The sequence below is a fragment of the Zophobas morio genome, unplaced genomic scaffold (genome assembly GCF_036711695.1).
Source record: "Zophobas morio isolate AGI-343-1 ecotype UQ-CSIRO unplaced genomic scaffold, CSIRO_AGI_Zmor_V1 ptg000024l, whole genome shotgun sequence".
In the NCBI taxonomy this organism is placed as follows: domain Eukaryota; kingdom Metazoa; phylum Arthropoda; class Insecta; order Coleoptera; family Tenebrionidae; genus Zophobas; species Zophobas morio.
The window spans coordinates 3,350,055-3,372,095 of NW_026972129.1; the positions used below are offsets into that span (position 1 = coordinate 3,350,055).

At 31.8% G+C, this 22,041-nt stretch overlaps 1 protein-coding gene across 1 annotated transcript in view; it reads right to left on the bottom strand.

Moving 5' to 3' along the window:
* Positions 1–22,041, bottom strand: part of LOC135135706 (low-density lipoprotein receptor-related protein 2) — a 75,321-nt gene that overhangs the window by 22,317 nt on the left and 30,963 nt on the right. The window contains exons 2-5 of the mRNA XM_064064851.1: positions 19,169–19,300; positions 14,175–14,306; positions 5,578–5,823; positions 5,048–5,302 (exon numbers count right to left, since the gene is read on the bottom strand). Coding sequence (XP_063920921.1) covers positions 5,048–5,302; positions 5,578–5,823; positions 14,175–14,306; positions 19,169–19,300 — 765 coding nt within the window. The remainder of the gene's footprint in view (positions 1–5,047; positions 5,303–5,577; positions 5,824–14,174; positions 14,307–19,168; positions 19,301–22,041) is intronic.

The window sequence follows — 22,041 nt, forward strand, 5'->3', positions numbered from 1 at the left end:
TCAGAAACTCGATTTCACATTGGTTAACATTAACAGTAGCGATATATTATTGTGCTTAGTACTGCTCATAAAAGAGGTTAGGAAAGTGAATTATTGTCCTATGCTATGAGACAGGTGAGGTAATGCCTCATCATGAATTTGTGCCGTATTATTATTTTTATTATTTCTGAACGATGCATTTTTTTTTTATTATTTAAAAAATAATGTGGAACATTATTCTTATTCTTTCCTTGATAGGTGGGTAGGTATTTGCTGTTCGTATGGTTCAACAGTGCGCTTCGACACACAACAGAGAGGCAGACGCAGACTCGAATTTTGCCTCTATAGTGCACACAAAACTGACGCCGTTTAATATGTAGGCTGCTTCTAACGCACCTTTAAGCCGTAACTGTTGAAAAAAGATAAAATTGAGGTTAGCCTCATTTTCCGAACTTGCAAGGGAGATTAACGATAATAATATTTCAGCGTACAGCGTACCATTGCATTAATATTAAAAAGCAAAATATATATTCAAAACTATGATGTTTATTGTTTTATGACAAATCTGTGTGTCATTTATTCAAAATTTTACTAAAAAAATTGTGTTATACGTTTCTAAATTTGCGTACGTGAAGTCAGTGCTATGATGGTCGTCATAATTTGATTTCGGTAGTCAAGAATACGTTTAATTTATGGCAAATAAGAATTTCTGCCTACTTAACCTTAAGTGAATATAATGATTAATCACAAAGTGTATTTTTTCTAGAAACTTTGGCATTAATTTTTCAACAGACTGATACTGTTTTTTATGTTTTGCAAAGTAAGTTTGTTCACAGATATTCTCAGAATTTAATGTAAACAGCTTTAGGAAAATTACGTGAATTTAGACGCAGTGATGATTTGTTAACAAAATTTTTATGGAAAACTTATATTGATGTGTTACCGTCAAAATGTTGTAAAGGAAGTGAAATGAATGATAAACAGCAGAAATTGAGGTAAATCTTTTCCAAAATTCTTGATATTATAATTAATCAAATACAATTTAGACTTTTTGGTATAGAAAAATTACAGATTTTTCGTTTGCTTAATGGTTCTAAAAGTTTATTTTTTGTGAAAAAAGTTTCATGTGAACTCCTAAAACGCAAGCACGACAATATAAATCTTTCGATATTTAGATATTGCCTTGCCTCATCCATCAACTTTTCAAGTCATGAGCTGCTCCTGGTAGATATGTATTCATCGAACTTCATTAAGACTTGTTTAAACTCATTTTAAGTCAAAATAGCTTAAACATTTAAATTCTATTCGAAACTATTCGAATTAGGCCTCGATCTTCTCTAGTGTTTTTTATATGGTTTACTGTGTATGTAAAATTAACAATAATGTGATATTAAAACAATAAACATCGGCACTGTACAGTGAGCGTTAACTAATTCCGAGTGACTATTAATGTTTGTGATTTTTTTGTCACGTTGGCAACATATTCAAAATTTGACGATGGCATTGACTGATTGTTAAATTAAAATTTATAGCACCCAGTTAGTGGCTGTCGCCTTCTTATTACGTTTGTTAGGCGCATTCATGTCAAAATTGACAACTGTGAATTTATATCCTAGCATTGCTATCTATTATTTAATTAGAATTGCCAACACAAAAATTTGCTTCAATCATTAATAGTTACCAAGTACCTACTTGATTCGTTCGTTAGTGACTATTTAATATTTGTGGAGTCTTTATGCGTTTTCAACAATATTTATTACTCATTGTTATTTATTTTTATAACTTCTATAATCCCATACTGCCAAAGAATCAAATTAAGTGATTATTATTGCGTTGAAATCGAAGCATTGATTAAACATTTATACATACGCAGGGTGATTCAGCTTAAATGACTCACTTAGCCCTTTCTTATAGGCACCCCAACATATATTATCCGCTTACTTCTTGATTCAAAATTTAATTTTCAAAATGCCATGAATCCAAGTTTGCTTTTCTTTTTTGAAACGTCATTGTCACTGTCACATAAACAAAACATTTGAAATCAATGGTTATTTTCCAATAAAACACAAGTCGTTTTCAATGTGACCGATCTCTCTCTCTGCTCACAAGTTTCAAGTTTGTTTATAAACAAGCGTCTTACGTGTTCTAACATTTCGAGACCAATGGATTGACATACTTGTTCAATTCGTTCTTGCAACTCAACCATATTTTCGAACGGCATTGCGGATACTCTTTCTTTTACGTATCCCCATAAAAAATAGTAGAATGAAGTTAGATCGTGACTACGCTGTTTGTACACGTCTACATTTACTTACAATTTGCTCTCAAACACTTTTCACCTTGTTTAAAAATTTTGTGATTAGGATGTCTTCGTCCTAGATATTGCTGTGCGTGCAAGTTTACAGCTAATTTAGCGTTTTTACCAGATATTTCGCCAGTTAATATCATTTATGAATAAATACCTCGGCATCTTGAAAAAATGTTGCTAATCAAACTGACAGTGGTACAACAATGCATACTTCGATTCATTATATTATTATTGAAATTAAATTTTGAATCAAGAAGTAAGCGTATAATGTATGTTGAGTTGCCTATTAGAAATAGGCAATTGGGTCATTTAAGCTGAATTAGCCTGCATATTCACTTAACAATCAATATATTGCTATTTATTTAGGTTTTTGCAACTTATTATCCGGATCTATTGGTGGTAATCTTGTAAAATAACTGACCCCTTTAGTAAACAAACTTGTTTGAAATAAATCCTTTTTATTTTGCCTAGGCAAGTATTCTGTCAATTTTGATAATATTTTTACTATCACTACTACCTACTACTTTACTATTTAATTGAATTTGTTATGGGTCACATACATTTCATAACTGACTGTTTTAAGAACTCGAAATTGTTTGACTGAATGAGATTTAACCTCAAACATTACCCAGAAAAACAGCAAGAAGGTATACGGCAGAATTTGGTTTCTTTTAAATCGGAATTAGTGTAGTGTCACAAAAAACCTATTGATAAATTTTAGTAGCATCACACAATTGACGTGATTTTAAAGAATATCTAACCTAAAAACTTCAAAATTAACCCTGAAAAACTGAACAGCCAGATTTTGATATGTTTGTGTAAACTAATGAACGTTGGCGTAGACATCTATCATCGGTAGATGTAGAAATAAAACATCGATGTTGGTATTTTCACCGATTGGGTCCTATTGAAGAGCGCAGTAAAAGTTTAATTTAATTAATTTAAGAATAGATATTTATTTTATTAGGAGTTAAAGTGATACTTTATGTGACGGAGTATGGACGATTAATCGCCGAGCGATAGCGAGGCGAATTAAGTCCATTGACTCACATATAGTCACTTAAACTTCGACTGAAATACAATATTTTATTTTCAAACGATTAATCTTTTTTTGAAATGATTACTTCTTGTCTCCTTGCTTCGTTGGCAAAATTTAAAGTCCAAATTTGAAGTTTCGCATATGTGTTTTTTGTTAGTACTTACTTTAATAGTCTATCTTGCCATTGCATTAGAAGAACGTTTGTGATTTTGTACTACACCATTTTCTGTGGAGCAGAATACTTTTATGGTAGTCTCATATTTCCGTAGTCGAAGACAAGATGAATTTGGATATTGGAATTATTCAATGGATGCCTGTTACCACCAGTTCATTAGCATGTATTCTGAGATATAAAGTGAATTTCCTCCGTTCAAACAGCATGGCAACCGAATTGTTGAGCGGTTTCTAACTACTGGTAGCGTTGAAAAAAAAAAAAATTAACAGGAAGGCCTGCATCAAAAGTATCTGACGAGACCATTCGTGATGTCGAGGAAAGGATGCAACATAATCCAAAGAAATCGATTAGGAAGTTATCGCAACAACAGATATATCATACTGAAAAAGAAACTCCACGTGCATCCATACCTACAAAGTTATAACGGTGCAACAGCTACCACGATTTTAATATCCGTGTTCATTTCTGGTTTCTGGAGAACATGAACGTGGGTGAAGTTTTGAATAATACGTTTTTTACAGATTGGGCTTCTACCTCTCGGGATATGTAAATTCCCAAAATTATCGAATGTGGTCTACGCATAACCCTCATCTTTTCGTAGAAACAAATCTGCATCCAATCGAGATTGATTTTGGGTTGCAATTTCTAGAGCCAGGATAATCAGTCTGATCTTTTTTTTACGAGACAATTAATGCTAACCGTTACCAGCTTATCTTAAACCATTTTTTCAATTAGTTGGAAGAGCAAGAAAGAAAGAATTGTTTCTTTCAACACACAGCTGCTGTAACAATATTTTCAACAAATATTTCCTGGAAAAGCGATTAGTCCGGGATTTTGGCTCGCTAGGTCACCAGATCTTACGCTCCGAGATTTTTTTTTTTTGTTTAGACATTTAAAGAAAAATGTCTTTCGTAATAGAGTTCACACTTTAGAGGAACTGCAAAATGTCATAGTTCAAGAGATTAATAATATCGGTGTTGATTTATTTTACAGAGAGTTTTTCAAAATTTAAAGAGAAGAGTCCGCGCCTAGAATAGTATATTACATATCGAGGGTGGTAAGAAGCTAATTACGAACGAAGTTTACACACGAGCGAGCGTAGCGAGCGAGTGATGTAATGAGTTCGTAATTAGCTTACCACCAGAGTTGTGTCATATACTTTTTCTACGATCTATACTGAAGAATCACTTTCAGAAGAATTTTTTTTGGGAAAGCAAATATTTATAGTTGCTATGGAAACTACCCAAACAGGCACGTAATATATATATATATTACATGCCTGTTCATTCATTACATGCCAGTGGGTGTAACTAAGGTTTTACTATGAGGCTAGACAGTTCGTAATTCATGGATTACTATGAGGGAGTAGAAAAAATAATTTGTCGACTATTTCGCCGACAGTGAGAATTTTTCCAAAATTCATGTATTCTAATTGGCTTTTTATTACTATTGACTATAGTAGTTCAGTTTGTAGCTAATTTGACATCAGATTTCGTGCAATAAAGGGAGAGGGATTATTCAAACTGTATTCTAAATTGTCACTTACAACATGCAGTTATTTCGTCAGCTCCATCGTCGCAGTCTCTTTTACCATCGCATAACTTATTTTTTAGGATGCACTTGGGACCTCGATTTGCACCTCCATTAGGGCATAAAAATTTGTTATCTGGGCATGCAATTGCGGTACAATTTACTTCATCGGAACCGTCGGAGCAGTCTTGGTAACCATCACAATGAAATGCTGCCGGAATGCACAGAGCATTGGCACATCGAAATTGGACTCCACGGCAGAGAGGAAAGTCTGAACAAAAGATAAATTGAGATGTGGTACATGTATACATTTTGCTATTTTAATTGACAATTCTATCGATTATTTTTAATAGACAAGAGTGATACAAATAGGTCTTTCTTTTATGCAACTTTTTACTGTTAGCAGTAATGAAATTGAGAAGGTAGTAAAAATATTTTGTGTAAGTACTTACGGTAACCCGTAAATACAATAACTAACAAATATTTAAAAAAAGTTAAAATAAAAAAATTACTGTTCTCAACTGGGTAGAATTTAATAATACTTACTACAACCCTGTTCATCAGAATTATCTCCACAATCGTTTTTGTGGTCACATTTCTGGGACTGTTCTATACACCGCTGTCCGTTGGCGCATCTAAATTGATCAAGTCGGCAAGCAGCTCCTGGACATCCTAATTCGTCTTTCCCCGATCGACAGTCCAAGTATCCATCACATTTTTTTTCTTTCGGAATACATGGATCAGATGTTCTGGATCCACAATGAAAATCATCAGCTTGGCACTTTCTATACGCTAAAAATAAATTTTGTGGAAAAAATTATATGGCCAATTTTTATTAGAGCAAAGACAGTAAATCAGATAATTTAAGTATCAAAAATAATAATGATAATATACAGGGTTATTATAAATGTTTCTTACATTGTAGGTGGAACGGAAAGCGTCAAATCGCCAGATCTAAATTTTTTAAAGCCACCTACGATATCAGAAACATTTATAATAAGCCTGTATTTGAAACGTCTATCCACTGACGTAATTAATAACATTAATTGAAATCGTTTGATAATGCAAAAACAAGTTTCTTATCCTTTGTAGCAAAGGACAATATGTTATTAAAATGTACGTATTGCTCTTTGTTAATATTATGGCATATATGATATTTATTACGTTGAATGTATGTAGCTCAGTATATCTTTCAAAGAAGTAACTATATGTATAACGTGTCCCGTGGCTCCAGCATACGTTAATAAAATTGTAAGGGTTAGTTCCAGAGAAGAATTCATTTTAATTTATGATAAATGAATGAATTCTAAAGTTTAAACAAAACGTTGTAAAATAATGTTGTAACATCAAAAAACACGCTGTTTAATCAAACTCACACAATTTTGAAAACTAAGCGCATGAAATCAATTAGATACAAAAGCAAGGTAAGAAATTAGATTTAGCACAATCACAAAAAGATATTCTTTCATATCTACTCAATTCCAAGCTCGTGCGTTAGGAAAGAATTTATTTAAATGGAATAGAATGTATATATACCATGTAGCACCATTTTTGCCAAATTCATTTCCAGTTGTCCAAAATGACTCTAGAAATTTAAGTCTATTCATAGCTTCAAAACTTTCAACATTGTTACGAAATAAATCCATACGCCACTCCGGTACGACGCCTAAGTACGGGTTTTCCAATATAGGCGGTGATTCATTATCACCGATAACGGCGCTCGAATAAAAAAAAAGCTGAAAGCGAAAGTTGCGATGGGTACTCCAGAACAACCTCGATCACGAAATATCTAGAAAGGAACGTATGGGCATTGTTTAAGTATATTATAGTATATACTTAAACAATGGTATGGGTTTAAGTAGAGACAACCGTCGGGAGCAGGCCAGTATAGGCGTATCCAGGAGGAGGTTAATGAATAATGAGTATCAGACAAGTTGGAATTATTTTCAGTTACACTTTTGCAGTGTAGATAGTCGTGTAAGTATGTATTACTGAAAAATAAATTGTTGAGTTTTACTCACGCCGATTTTAATATCCGATTATTTTAACAATATATTTTTCAAGCAAGATTTACTTAGCAAAATTTTGAGATTACATTATGGTAGAGATAAATTGACAAATTCTGGTGAGAGTTTTACACGATACACACGATATTATTTTGTTTTATGTATAACTTCTGTTTTGTATTGTAGTTTTATTAAAGCACTAAGTGAAGGCTTCTAAAATGTGTTGGTTATGTATTATTATTATTACGTTTTTCTTGGAAAAAGTACAGGGTAAGTATTCATTAATTTTAATAAAGTATCTATGTATTCCTTTATCACTTTCGTTCCCGCCAGGATGCCACTTGGAAGAATGTGTTACCAACATAATGCATGGAGCATTGGCTAAAACTAAATATAATAACTACAGTACTGTTGTACCAACTAGAGTTCTTTAGTCAACAGTATACACTATATTTTTTTAATGAGACTATTTTACCAAGTTTTCTGGCGTTATTTTTGGGGATATTACCTACTAATGTGTACCGCCCGAGATCAACGAGAAAAATATTTACTTAAACGAATCGTCATGGTGTTTTCTTATCGGGAAAAAATAATTACTAAGTAATAAGTAATAAAAGCGACTTAATTCAGTTATTTATTAAAATAAAACCTAGACTTGAAATTATCACCTAGATTTATTCTAATGAGGAGATTTTTCCAATTATCTTCTTTAACTGCACTAAGTATATCTATTTGTAGTAATTTTAGCGTTGTTCGTGTATTTGATACTAGTGAGTTGACATTTTCAGTATTCACTACAAATATACTTCATCCACAAACAAAATTTAATTGCTAATTTGATTGTGTTCTCAGTTGATTCTTCAACATTTTCTTCTGCTACTACTACATCGGATCGACATCCGCCATGACGGTTTAAATCTGAAAGATTCAATCCTTTGTCTGGTAATAACGTGGCGGAAGTCCGTCGAAACATATGTCCGGTATAACTCTTTGAATTATTTAATTTTAAACATTCGGCAGTCTGAGACGTGATTCTGCTAAATGATATCTTTTCAAATAAGTTGTTGCATACTTTTTTCTTTACGATAAGTAACAAGAAATCTTCTGCTATTCAACCATTCAGATCTAAGTAAGCAACCAATCCATCCTCATTTTGTGTAATTATTTAACATACATATTTTATTGAATTTTGATTCTAGAAAACACTCCAATTAAACTCTTATAAAATATATCTTTTACTTCCTGAGCATAAGCTTGCCTTTTAAACTTATACCTGCTAAAAATTAACAATAAGACAAGGACTAATATAACACATGGTTGCATGGCATGCACTATCCATTTCTAATGTAGTTCTACATAATTAAGTAATTGCAGTACATAATTATTTAAATAGTGAATATTAATTATTTCTAGTTACATTCCTACCAGACGATTATCTGAGATATCAGATCTAAAACTTAATTTTCTGTCTCTATTTATAAATAATATAGAAATAGTTTCTTGAATATATGGTTTATTTGGAAAGTTGAAAGTTTCCTTTACATTATGAACTGATGATTACTCCTCATCGCAAAATACCAACCAAATCGTTCGAATGTAACGTTTGTTTGAACTAATTTTGCTACCAAAATAAACTGTTTCGGCAAAAGTTGAAATACTTTTATTTTTCAAAAAAATTTTATTGACACTTTTAAAGTTAATATGATCACTACTACTGTTTTTTTATCGAATTTGTCTATAATTTTTAACATGATTAATAGGTGATAGACTTGTCACTCAATTTACGTAAAAATTTGTTATCAATTAAATTATTAAAATGTCATAACCAAACTTCCTTGAGTGCGCCAAAGTTACAAAGCGCTAAGCATTTGAATCAGGTTTAGCAATAGCAGCGCAAAAAAAATCTCTTAGAATTGGTTAATTCTTTTGCCACCTCAAACAGTATTAACTTAATTAGTAAAGTAAAAAACTTTAAAGGGTTTAATAGTATTTAACATTACTAGCATGGTAAAGGGGTTTTTACTGGCGGACAGAAGGATGGCGAGCCAGTCACCTTCTGGAGCCAGTAAAAACTCGTTACCTTGCGTGTATTGTTCAATATTTTATTTGTTTCTCACTTGTAAATAACTATTATAAATTATTAAAATCTCTAGAAGGTCTAATATTTGTAGAAACATCGTATGAGCTTTAGACGTATTGCCTTGGAAACGCACGTCAGCATGGCACTTGTCATAGTATTTACTGTGTTTTCTAGTTCTGTCATTTAGATTTTTCGATTTATCGTTTTCGATGTATTGAAATGAGTGTGGCGCAAGCTATATTACTGAGGAAGCAGCAATTGTGAGTAAAAATTTACCTGAATCAATTTTGGCTGTCATTTCAACTTATAATAGTTTAAAATGTTTAAAATACATGGCGGTATGAGCACGAGCAGGGCTGTAAAAATTTTATTGGCTCAGTAAAATTTTTACAGGCTATAGCCAGTTAAGTGACATTTTCATGTTGAATACAGTGATTTGGTAAATTGATGTTTACAGGTGAAGAACAAGTAAATTATTTTACTTGTAGCCACTACTACACTTGTTTTGGTACACAGTATGGTCTCCAGGCAAAAGATAATTTTGTTTATATACCTGAAACTAACAAAAGAATTTACAACTTAACTTTAACAAAGGTGATTTTCTTATCCCCGTTTGGTCTTTCATTAATTTATTAAGTCTGTTTATACCTACTCATTTCTAAATATTCTAAGGAATCTAATTTTTAACCCTTATTTTCCACGTATAAAATTTTGAAAGTCGTTAAAATTATGTTTTTCTTGAATTAAGTGTTTTGCGAACGTGGAATTTGATTTTTTATTAATGTATGATGCCTTGTGTTCTTTGATTCTTTCTTCAAATCTTCTCTGGGTTTGTCCAACGTATACCAAAAGAGAATCGCAACGGCTCAACATGTAGACTCGAAAATTCGAATTTTTAGGTGACTTATCTTTACTATTGTTAATTATTAACTTAAGTAAAGAATCATTAGACCGGAAAGCTATTCTATAGCCTGCATTTTGCGGTACCTATTTTTGAAATTTTGACAAATGATTTTCCAAAATATGTTACGCTATTGTATTGCGTGGTTTCTTTAATTAATGGACATATGTACTAGTGGTTATTTAATTTTTTAGATTTTCTTTTTTTAATATGTTGTCTATAATTTCGTCAGAAAAACTATTATTATTTGTCATTTTCACACCTTTTTTTTAACCCAAGCCTTTAAGGACTATTAAATGACCTTCCCCAAAGATAAATTTCAAATTACAGTAAGCAAATTTCAGTTAGATGCAGCAATTTTAAAAGGAGAATTGTTCGCTATTTACAACAGGGATGATTTGCAAACTGCTGGAGGAGCATTGTTGCTTCTTCGGTTTTTTATGGAAAATAACCTTTCCTCAGTGTTTCCCGAAACCATGAAACTTCTTAAAATTGTATGCAAAATTACCATGACAACAAAAAAATCGAAAGATGGACTTCATATATAAGCTAGTTAATTAAACCCAAGTTTTTCTGTGCGCGGTTTTATAATTATATATTAACATTAAATTTTAAAAGTATAGTTTTAATAAACTCAGAGCATGTGTTACTCGCATCGGTTAAACTTAAATTGGAGTAAGTTTTTCCATTATTGTTTTTAAAGTATGACTTGACCGTATCAACGTTTTACCGTATTTGCAGTTTGCAATTATTTGTATGCAAAGTATGGTTATGACTTACCAGTAGTTACTAAATTTGTAACTTTTTTATTAACCGAGGTTGTGAAGACAATTATTCTAGACCGAGCGCAAATTAAAACCCGAGACGCGCAGCGTCGAGGGCCAGGGCCGGCTCTAAGGGACCAGGCGCCCCGATGCAACTTACTGTTCAACGCCCTCTAAAAAATTTTTGTAAAAAAAAAACAAGTAAAATTTTGTAATCACATTTTTTTTTTGTGGAGAGATACTTTTTAGTAACAAACATAGATGAAATTATGATGAATCAATCTTAATCTATGCTTATATTATAAAGCTGAACAGTTTGTTTAATTGAACGCGCTAATCTCAGAAACTACTGCTTCAAATTCAAAAAATCTTTTTGTGTTGGATAGTCCATTTATCGTATCTACTTATAGGCTATATAACATCACGCTACGATCAATAGGAGCGAAGTAGCAATGAAAAATTCGGAAAAACGGGAAAATCATTCCTCCTTTGACAGCTTCCGTTGCTTACGCTGCTTAAACGGTTAAAGTTGCGTAAAAATCATGTATGATGAAATTGTTCCCCTCTAAAAGTTCTAAAGAAAAGTCCGAGATAGTAAATGTAGACTTTTTTTTGTAAATATCAAAAATTAAACGGTCAGACATAAAATTTTGTATCTATCACGGGTATTATTTAAAGTTTATACCCTCGGGCGAACTATCAACTGCTTCATAATACCTATTCTTGATACATAAGTAACTATAAACTACAGCTATTTACCAACTTTTGTGTCTTCTAAACGCTAGTATAGGTATAAAAGTGTTTGTCCTTACTGACAGACTGACTGATTCATCAACGCAAAGCCTAAACTACTGAAGCTACAAACATGAAATTTGGATAGTAGCTTCCTTTTGTGCCATAACCACCCATTAAGAAAGGATTTTTGGAAATTCCTCCCCTACGGGGACAAAATAGGGGATGAAAATTTGTGTAGGAATCCCGTGAGTTTTTAAGTTAGACGGGTTCACTGTGTGTGTGTGTGTGAAAACTCCATTGCACTTACATACAGCGCTCGACTGTGTCTCACGCCGTATTCCCGTTCGTAATGCAATGAACCGTTTTCGACACTTGTAACATAAATAACTATTACATTGCCAAAGTTTCTCAATTTTTAATATTGTACAAATTGATACTATTTCAAAGTTATTTTTATTTTAGACTCACCTCAGTGTTAATCGAAATTTAAATTTAAAATTAATGATGACAAAGACCCACGGAATGATACACAGAACCAAAACCATGAAAAATATATCAAAACTGTTGAACAACTGCCACAACCAGCCGACTAGACTTGGAAAATAATTTTTTTAAGTATGTGCCAACATGGAGTTTTATGGTAAAAACAAACGTGACAAATGTTAAAAAAAACATCTGGTTTTGGTCACACCGCTGTCTCGTCAAATTGTTACCCAGATAATGCAATCATAAATCTGATGGTTATTTTTTGTCGGTATTGAACTAAAAGTATAATTACCCAGCCCAAAGGCGCATTCTTTTTCAATTATTACAGTCAGAAAGTGCCAGGAATTGATTTCTTAGGACCTATTTTGGTGAACCACTCCTCATAGTGGAATGTTAAAATGTAGCTTTTTCTGAAAAGTTTTCGATGGGCGCCTTGGTCTGTTCCTGCTATAATGTTTTGTACGTAGTGATTCAATGCAAATCTAATATTAATTTATTTTTGTCGAGTTAATATAAAAGCATAGGCGGCGCCCAGCGCCCCTTGTCACGAGCGCCCCGATGCGGTGCATCTTTCGCTTACCGTGTTGAGCCGGCCCTGTCGAGGGCTTTAAAGCGCGAGGTAAGAATTGGCTTCACAAACGTGGATAATATACAATTTTTTTCAACAGTAGAAACCGTAAGACAAAAAATTGAAAAAGTGAACCTTCAATTTTTTAACGGAAAGTGATTTTATTTTGATTTTTAATCAAAACCAACCTAAATCTTCAAAATAAAGAAAATCGTCTACACTAAACTTGTCGCTGAATTGTTTTTATCTTCCATCATCTACCAACTACCATGCGTAATTGAATTGCGTATACTCAAGTAATGTGAGTTGTATACGTTTATTCATTTTAGGAAATAATTACATCAAATGTGTTTCCTACATAACTTATAGATATGTTCCTTCTTAACCTTGGTAGTAAAGTTGAACTTCACTATCTCGAAAGAAGTCGACAATTGCATGCTTCATGGCTGCTAATGAAAACATAATATTTTGTGCCTCTGGGTACGTACTACGTACGTTTCGAACCCCCAGAAAGCAAACATTTTTTGTTGCCGGACTAGTCAGGAAAAAACCGAGGCATTTTTTAATGATTTTCGATATAAATTGGTATTATCATTTCTGTCATCGATAAGTGGGTTATCTGTGGACGTTTCTGCAATAAGTTTCTCTAAATTTTGAGGTAGAATACCCGACTTAAGGTAACAACAACAACAACAATACGAACACGTTATTGTAAGAATAAATAAAGTAAATAATCTGTGTAATATAAAAAAAAAATCGTATAAAGAATAGAAAAAAGTGTTTAGCAACCACTCTTTCATCTGTATAGTTATCAAAAACAATTTAATCAATAACAATTTTATTTACACTGACCGGCAAAAAAACGATCACTGTGAACTATTTCGCAAAAAAAAATTAACTTACGTTAAATTAACTAGTGATTGTTATTTTATTAATAAAGGAGATAAATAAATACAGAATTAAATTTAATTTAGGATAGTACTAAAAACAGTGCTAAATTTCAGGGTGGCCGGTTTTTTTTGTCGGTCAGGGTGTATAAAAATTGGCACAAAAATCTTGTATATCACTCGTCCAGAACATGCTTTTGCGATAGTCATTATTTGCAGGCCTCGTCTATACTCGGCCCGATAAATTCACTCGTATTCGCAAAAGCCTAGTTTTTGGCCTTGTGATACACACACGACCATTATAAATTCGATAGTCGTAATTTCCACACAGGATTTTTATTTCATAAAATTTATGTGCGTAAATGCATTAAACTAAAACACTGTTAACGGAATATGAATAAATAAAAACAATAAAATCGAATAGATTAGCGTGACTAGGCATTTTATGGTACTGTTAACAAACGTTTAAAATAAAAATTAATAATAGATTCCCTTTCAGATATTTTTTAAGATTCGGGTATTCTCAACAAACTGAAGATAAAAACTATTAAAAACTACAGTTTCCTAAGAATAGACGTTCCTCTCAACACTCTAGGTACCTTTATGTATTTTTATGTTTTTCTTTTAATTAATTGCACCACATTAAAAAACATTGAAGTTCAAACCTTCTCTGGATTAATTAAATTTATACTTATATACTTATTTAGTATACTTACTACATTCTGTTTCATCCGATCCGTCTATACAATCGACAGTCATATCACAGCGATAATGGGGTGGAATACAATATGTTTTATTCCAGATATATTGCCTACAAGTAAGTTGACCAGGTTCACAATCTGGTGGAGCTGTAAAAAAGGGATAATTGTTCAAGTTATTATATTCAATAAAATAACACTTTCATTTTAAACGAAATTATACTATCCAGAAATTTGTGTGGTCTAGTTTGTTCGCATAGGTCGTTTAATGTGCTTATGCATGCAACAATTTTGACGTGAAAATTTTACACCACGTGTTACAATAAATTAAACAAATGGTTAAAAAATTGTCTTCGTCAAGTGTTCTGATTAATTTGATGTATATTGAGTTCAAAGCTAAGCTACATTGGGTTTAGTTTACAGTAGATTAGTCAAATCGTGAACTAGTCACATTTAAAATGTACCTACATTGTCTTAATGAGAAAAATATAAAATACGAAGCACAAGTCTGAAGCTGCTACTACCAAAAACCAAATAAAAAAATATATATTTATCAGATGATGAAACAATAGCATACGGATTCTTACGATAATAGTAATAAGCTCTGTATTAAATTTCTTGTATTTTATTTACAAATAACATAAATTTTTCTGTTTAACATTTTACATTAAACACATATAAAAACTTTCCAAGAAGCAAGAGACAAAGAACTCAAATACTCGAGGAAAATAAACTGAATTTCCTACTGCTACTAAGAAACCAATTTTTTATCTCTGAAAAATACCTCACAAATATTTGCTAATTTTTATACAAACGGTTCTTTTTAAAAATCAATAAAGCTCACAACGTAATACAGCTGTATTTTAAATCAGTGTCTTCTTATGTTAAATCCTGAAAATACAAAATTAACTCAGTAAATCTGCAGTTTGCTGTGAGCCAGGTTAATAAGTATCGAGCACGGCACATTTGTAATAAATAACGTGCGTTCAACAAGAATGGTCGGTGCTCCATAATTTGAGGCTGCAATTTTAGCTGCCTTACTGATTCCCGATTGCGCGTAGTAGACGGTGACACGATGAGAAAGACAGTTCGCTCATCTAACGCCAAATTGAATACACTTTTTGATAATCGCATTTTATAATTCAATGAAAAAAGTGAGCCTGTAGGTTTCAGCAATTCTAAAAAATATGCATGCATTAACAAATCAAAAGTATAAATTCATAATATTAAATTTATTTTTGAATATTTTAGAGATGATATGTTTATATATACCTAATATCACGAGAAATGTAATTTTACCGGTAAAATTGCAGACAAAAATTACGAGTCGTTAGCCGAGTGATTTTTCTGTCAATGTCACGAGCTAAACTGCCTAAAGCAACAAACTCGAATAAAATAATAAATAATCATTACATTTTGCCAGGAAAAATTACATAACGAATGGTATTCGGCACGGCTATTTCATGAAAGGAAAGACAACCAAAGTGATTTTATTGTATAAAACATTTATTTAACATTATTATGAACATGAAATGCACAATTAGAATAACAAACATTCTGCCCATTTACATTAATTTGTAGTTCTCGACACAACTTCCTGAAAGGCAGCCTTTTGTGGCACTAAATCATTTTTGTTCTGTTCCCTCGCCAATTTTGAATTAGAATCTCATGATAATCACTGTCCAGCTGAAGATAAAGTTTTAACTACTACCTAGTTTCACAATCTTGAACATTTTTCGTTTTACGTTACGCGTTTTTCTTGCTTATTTAAAACAAACATTGGAAAATGGATTGATTTTATTGTGACACTCTCGTTAGAGTACTTTTCCTGTACCACATGAAATCTGTTGTATTCCACCTGGATTTTCCACTAGTTTCCTTATAATTTTCTCCATTTGTTCCGCTTGTTGAACCTTCAATCCTGTAGCATTTTTGCTATTTCATCTGCAGTCGTTGTGGAGAATAATTCGTATCCTCGCTATGTACAGTGCTACAGGTGAACTGCTGCCATACCTAAACTTTTTACTTCCCGAGCGTAAGCTAAGGAAGTATTGCAATCGACTCCATTAGACGACTGACTACTTTCATTTTTTTTCGACGTGTAATGACCCCAAAAGTACGAAAAAATGGGTCTCCCGTTTCCATCTGCCTGTCTGTCTGTCTGCCGTTTGTCCGGATAAAACGCTAACCAAAATTGGCTAAACATCGTCATCAAAAATTTGTTTATTCTTATTAAATTTGTTTACGTTTAATCTGCCTTGTTCTTTAGACACATAGTACGATGCTGCGTAACAGATAGCGTGATAGAACATCAGGCTATCAATCCAAGCTCCGGCGATTGACACCAGCCGGAAGCACGTCTTTGTTTTTATTAGGTGAAAATAAGTTTAATAAAATGGATCACTCTCAAATTTTGTATTGATACATTTAAAACAAGTCACCATATTTTCTCGAAAATCTGAGAATGCGCCCGTCTCTTTTAGTAATGATAAAATAAGAATTATGATAATAATATTTAGAACATTTTGCTCCATTGTGGCTTAATTAATAATTTTTGGTCTCTGTTTTGAGGAAACAAACCCATTCGGATTTAACAATTGCTACTCGTACGTGCTAATTGTGACGTTTTTTCGATGTACAAATATAAACAATCGAAGTTACGGCCAGTACACTGTACACAGATAACTACACTTTTGCCGTTGGTTATCTGCTTTAAATATATATTTCATATTGTGTGCGGATCGCGCCCCCTTGGAATTTGCGCCCCGCGGGGTTTCATTTACGCCGCTGGTTTTTGTTTTATTGAGATTATCACAAAAAAGAAATGCAAATTCAAATTTTTATTTCAAAAAAACGGAATTTGTTGTACTGTATTTCAAATGCGAGGGAAGTTATGCTGAAATAAGCTTCGACCAATTTTTTTCACTTTGTTTAATACAATAATCCTGTCAGCTGTTAAATTGCTAAATTACAAAGATCTGGACTCGTTATTTTTGTATATTCTGTAAATTTTTTCAAATTTGTATTTTCAGATGGCACAATGGCAACCGCTTGTTGAATGGGTTGCCGTGACTACGGAAAATACAGGAAAATTTGCGGCTGAAAAACGCTGGCATGCTCGGCAAAATTTTAATTTTCATATTTTACCGATGGAAAATAAAATTTTGACATGATGTTAGAAATGGGGGAGGAGATAAACGGATAGATTTTGATTAGGTTTTATTATACTTACGTTAACCTGAAAACGTTTGCAAGTTGTTATACAACGTTAGCATAGTAAATGCTTAATTAATCAAAATTTATTTGTACTTATAATAATTATCCAAAAACTTGATCACGTTACCTCAAACTGACTAAAAATGGTATCTAAAATGTGCAAAATAGTATGGCTTTACATTTATGGTTCAGCAATGCATTTATATTTTTTAGAATTCCTTATACAGAGTAACTCAAAAAATTAATGAATGAGCAATTTTCTAATTTTATTGATTCAATCAAGAACGATTTATAAGCTCATTTTGCTGAAATTTTGGGAATACATTACTGTTATTAGTACATTTTCACTGTACTTGACCAAATTGGCATGTGTCTCTGATAAAAAGTTAATGACATCATCACAAAAAATCATAGCATGCTTCTTTATATGTACTTTAATAATTAATCAACACATATCTCATATCATAAAAAAATCAAAAAATCAAATTTTATCATTTTAAAGCAACTAGATCTATTTGGTTGTACTTCAGAAGCGTAAGAAGTTCTGTTTAAGAGGCAATTTATTTTATATTTTATGGCTCATCCAGTTTTTCAGAATATTTGGGAATATAGTAGTGTTAGTGTTAGCATTATACTTTACCGATCCAAAATGATATACGGGTTCGTGCTAGAATGTTGATGATGTCATCACAAAATCTTATATTGGAAAAATTCACTCTAAATATCTTTATTTTAATTTATAGGAGCTATAATAGAAAAAATAAAATTCGTAAAATCAAACCTGACCTGACCTGACCCACCTTGGTATGGGGGGGGGGGGGGGGGAAACGTTGAAATGTCAAGTTTGAGATGATCTAAATGGGTACCTCAAGAACAAAAATTTAAATTGATTGTATACAGGGTGATGAAAGTTGTTAAGAAGGCCCTGAAGAACTCGAAAAAAATGGTTAAAACCCCTAAACCACATTTTTGAAAATCTTAAACTTCAAATTTGAAGAATTAACTTTGTATTTCTGATATGTTTTAATGTGTACGTGTTTATCCCCCGAAAAAAATTATGACGTCATGTCAAAATTTTGCCGAATAAATGCAGCTATCTAAAATGTGCAAAATATGATGAGTCCATATTTAGGATTTATCATTGCATTAATATTTTTTAGATTTGTTTATACAGAGTCACAAAAAAAAAATGAATAAGTCAATTTGTTATATTAAATAAATCAGGAACTGCAAAACCGAATGCTTTGAAATCTCGCAAACGTTTTAAATCTTTAATCAACGTATTTATTCCCTTCACAAAAAATCCAAAATATTATCATTCTATGTATACTTGTGATTTATCACTACATTCATATTTTTTAGATTTGCTTATGCAGGTGGCTCAAAAAAATGAATGAATGAATCAATTTATTTTATTGATCAAATCAAGAACGGTTCACTCCATTTTCGCGAAAATTTGGAAATGCAATACTGTTATTATTAGCATAACACTGCACCAATCCAAATTGATATAATATATATGTGTGTCCTTCCAAAAATGTTGATAACGTGATCACAAACTTTTGAAATATGCGCGTGGCATGCTTCCTTACATATATTTTTACAATACATATTTATATTTTAACATATAGGGGTTCGCATAAAAAAAAATAAAATTCGCAAAATCAAATTTTATAATTTTTAGAAAATGCTGGATATATTTGTACTTTTTTATTGAATTGTATTGTACTTCAGGGATGAGGGATGTTCTGTCGAAACAACTTTGGAGCAAATTTTTTAATGAAAGAAATACTTACAGCATGATTGAAATTCATCCTCGCCTTTTTCACAGTCTTTTTCGTAGTTGCATACCCATATGGCTGGAATGCATTTACCTTCAGGACATCTAAACATGCCCAAGGGACAAATAACACCTGAAGGATCTCCTCCTGAAAGACAAAATTGCATTTTAAGAAAAGAGAAAATGAACAATGAAAAAACTGCACTACTACGTATTTTCTAAATTACTTGACAGTACACAAGTAGGAACAAAGCTTGTTTTAGTACGTACGACAAAGAACCTTTGGTCTGGAAATCACGGGATGATTGGTGATGGATTAAATCGTATTAGTGATGTTAAGAGATCTAATGCTCTCGACGGCTGACATTTTCATCCCTACCTTCCCTAGAGGTTCTACATGTCAACAGAATTTACTTCTCATAGGTATAATTTTACGAAAATGTTTCAACATTTCTGCTTAACAATAAATACCTCTATAAGCATTTGAAGATTACAAGTATTACACCTTATTGTCCATATATACTTTATTATACTAGTATTAGTTAGTCGCACATTTTATTTATTTTGCCTTTGTCACAATCACCTTCCAATGGACGTTAAATTCGACTAATTCAGCTTATTCTTAGATAAATTATAAAAAAAATTTCAGGGAATATATTTTTTCTGTGGCAGTGTCTATACACTAAAAGAAGTAGTATGTACTGTGTTCCCAGAACATTGCAAATTAGATAACCGTTTTTTATTTAGTCAATAAAATCAAATACGTTGTTTATTAATTTTTTACACAGTCTGTAGATACAGTTCTGAAAAAAAAAACATATTACTAAAACGCACATAACGTAGCATCTCGAAACACATTGATTTTCGATAGGTGATAAATAAACAAATTTTAGTATTTTATTTAACATCATCCAAATGCGCACAGTTTAAGTAGCACAGTCAGTTATTAAGCGAGTACATAATATTTTTCTTTTAAGTAAATTATAAATAATAATCCAAATCATAGAGTGCTTACACAACAAGACCACTGTATGTATTACTACTGGAATAATTGTTTAATTAAAATTCACAAATATAAAAAAAAAACAATTCCATTTCCTAAGATATGCTATAGTAAAAACTTAAAAAGAAGAGAATCAACATTTCTTACATTCTGAGAAAAATAGAGCTAATATCATGTAAAAGAATAAAATACGAGACGATTTACCGGCCGAGATGGAAAAAAATTGAAAACGACAAGTAATATAAAATACTCGAAGAGACTGAACGGATGTCTCGCATATCAGAGGCTGAATAAAGTGGGACCAGAATGTATCTATCACTCTTCCCTAATAACATTTAGCTGCAACCCTTCGCTCAATACACTAGCGCAAATTCTATCTACACAATGTTTCTTGCTTGCAACACAATTTATAGCAACAGATTTATTCTATAACTCGCAGCAATTTTTTGTTATCGTAAAGAATAAAGGGTCTCTCAACGTATAACCAGATAATACAATGAAAAGATTCAAACTAATATGTTACATTTTACTATTGTTAAAATATATTGTTTCGTTAGATAACTTATTTTCTTCGAATAGTTAGCAGCTACACGCATTAGTAAACATTTTAAAACATGTGAATTCCTTAAGTACTATTATCAGTAATCAACTAATCAGTAATTATCAACGAACACAACTGTATATTTTAAATTTTTGCGGAACCATGAATATCATAAGAAATAGTCCAAAGAGGGAAGACGTATATGTGTAATAAAAATTGAGACTCTGGAGAACGAAAGTGATAGTAGAATTTAGTCATGAAAGAAAACTAATTTCGAGCGCTGTATCCTTTGGAGAGTTGCAGGAAATTACTTTGATGGGTTTCTTGTTCAAAAACATTTTAAATGGAGCTTGATCTCATCATTCCACCTAATTTCTTAGAATTTCAGTATTCTTACACAACGTTATTTCTTAGTGAACGGTTTCTATAACTAATTTAAACGTAATTGAATTAACTGAATATTATACAAGTAAATGGGTTTCCACAAATGTTTAACTTATTAACAAATATTTTTTTTAGAACACAGCATAACAATATAAATCTTTTATACTCTCAAGAGTTGCAATTTTGTGATGACAATTTTGATACATATAATGTAACACTAATAAATACAATAAAGCTATTGTGTCGTATTAAACCCTGTTCCCAGATAGAGATAACCGATCAATTACTTCCTTTGTGCGATCTTCTGTGTAATTTCAAAGAAAGAAAAAATATTGAAGATTTATTTAATATTTTTGAGAGAATGTCATCAATCATCATCTATTTGGCGGAGATAAATATTTATATTAATTTAGACAACACACTCGATAAAACACGGTATGTGACATTACGAAAGTGATCCCGTTGCAATGCTTCTGTAGGAATTGGAAAGTGCAGAACTTTGAATAAGTTGCTTCATCCTAACAGATCCATTACAAAAGGACGACAGGATTTTTAGAGTTAAGAAATTTCAAGTTGGTAATAATTTTAAAGTGAGGACTCTAGTACACTTATTGTGAAATTCAGTGTACAGGGTTGCTAAAAAGTATGGATAAAGCATTAAAAGCATTTTTTTCAATATTCAAAAAAAGCTATTAAAATAATAATAAGCTTTAGTTTTTTTTTATTAAAAAGTGTTGTATTTCATTTAAATGTACATTTTTTCCAATTATTATTAACTTTTATTTAATTTTTCCATCAACGCACAGGTGGTAAAGAACTAATGATACATAAAGACAACATTTCCTAGGCCAAATAAATTTCACATTTTTTTTTATTTTTTAGTGCAAATAAAGAAAGGCCGAATGTAGAAAAAATACCTTTTTTAAAAATATTAAATTTGACCCCTCGTGTCATTAAAAAA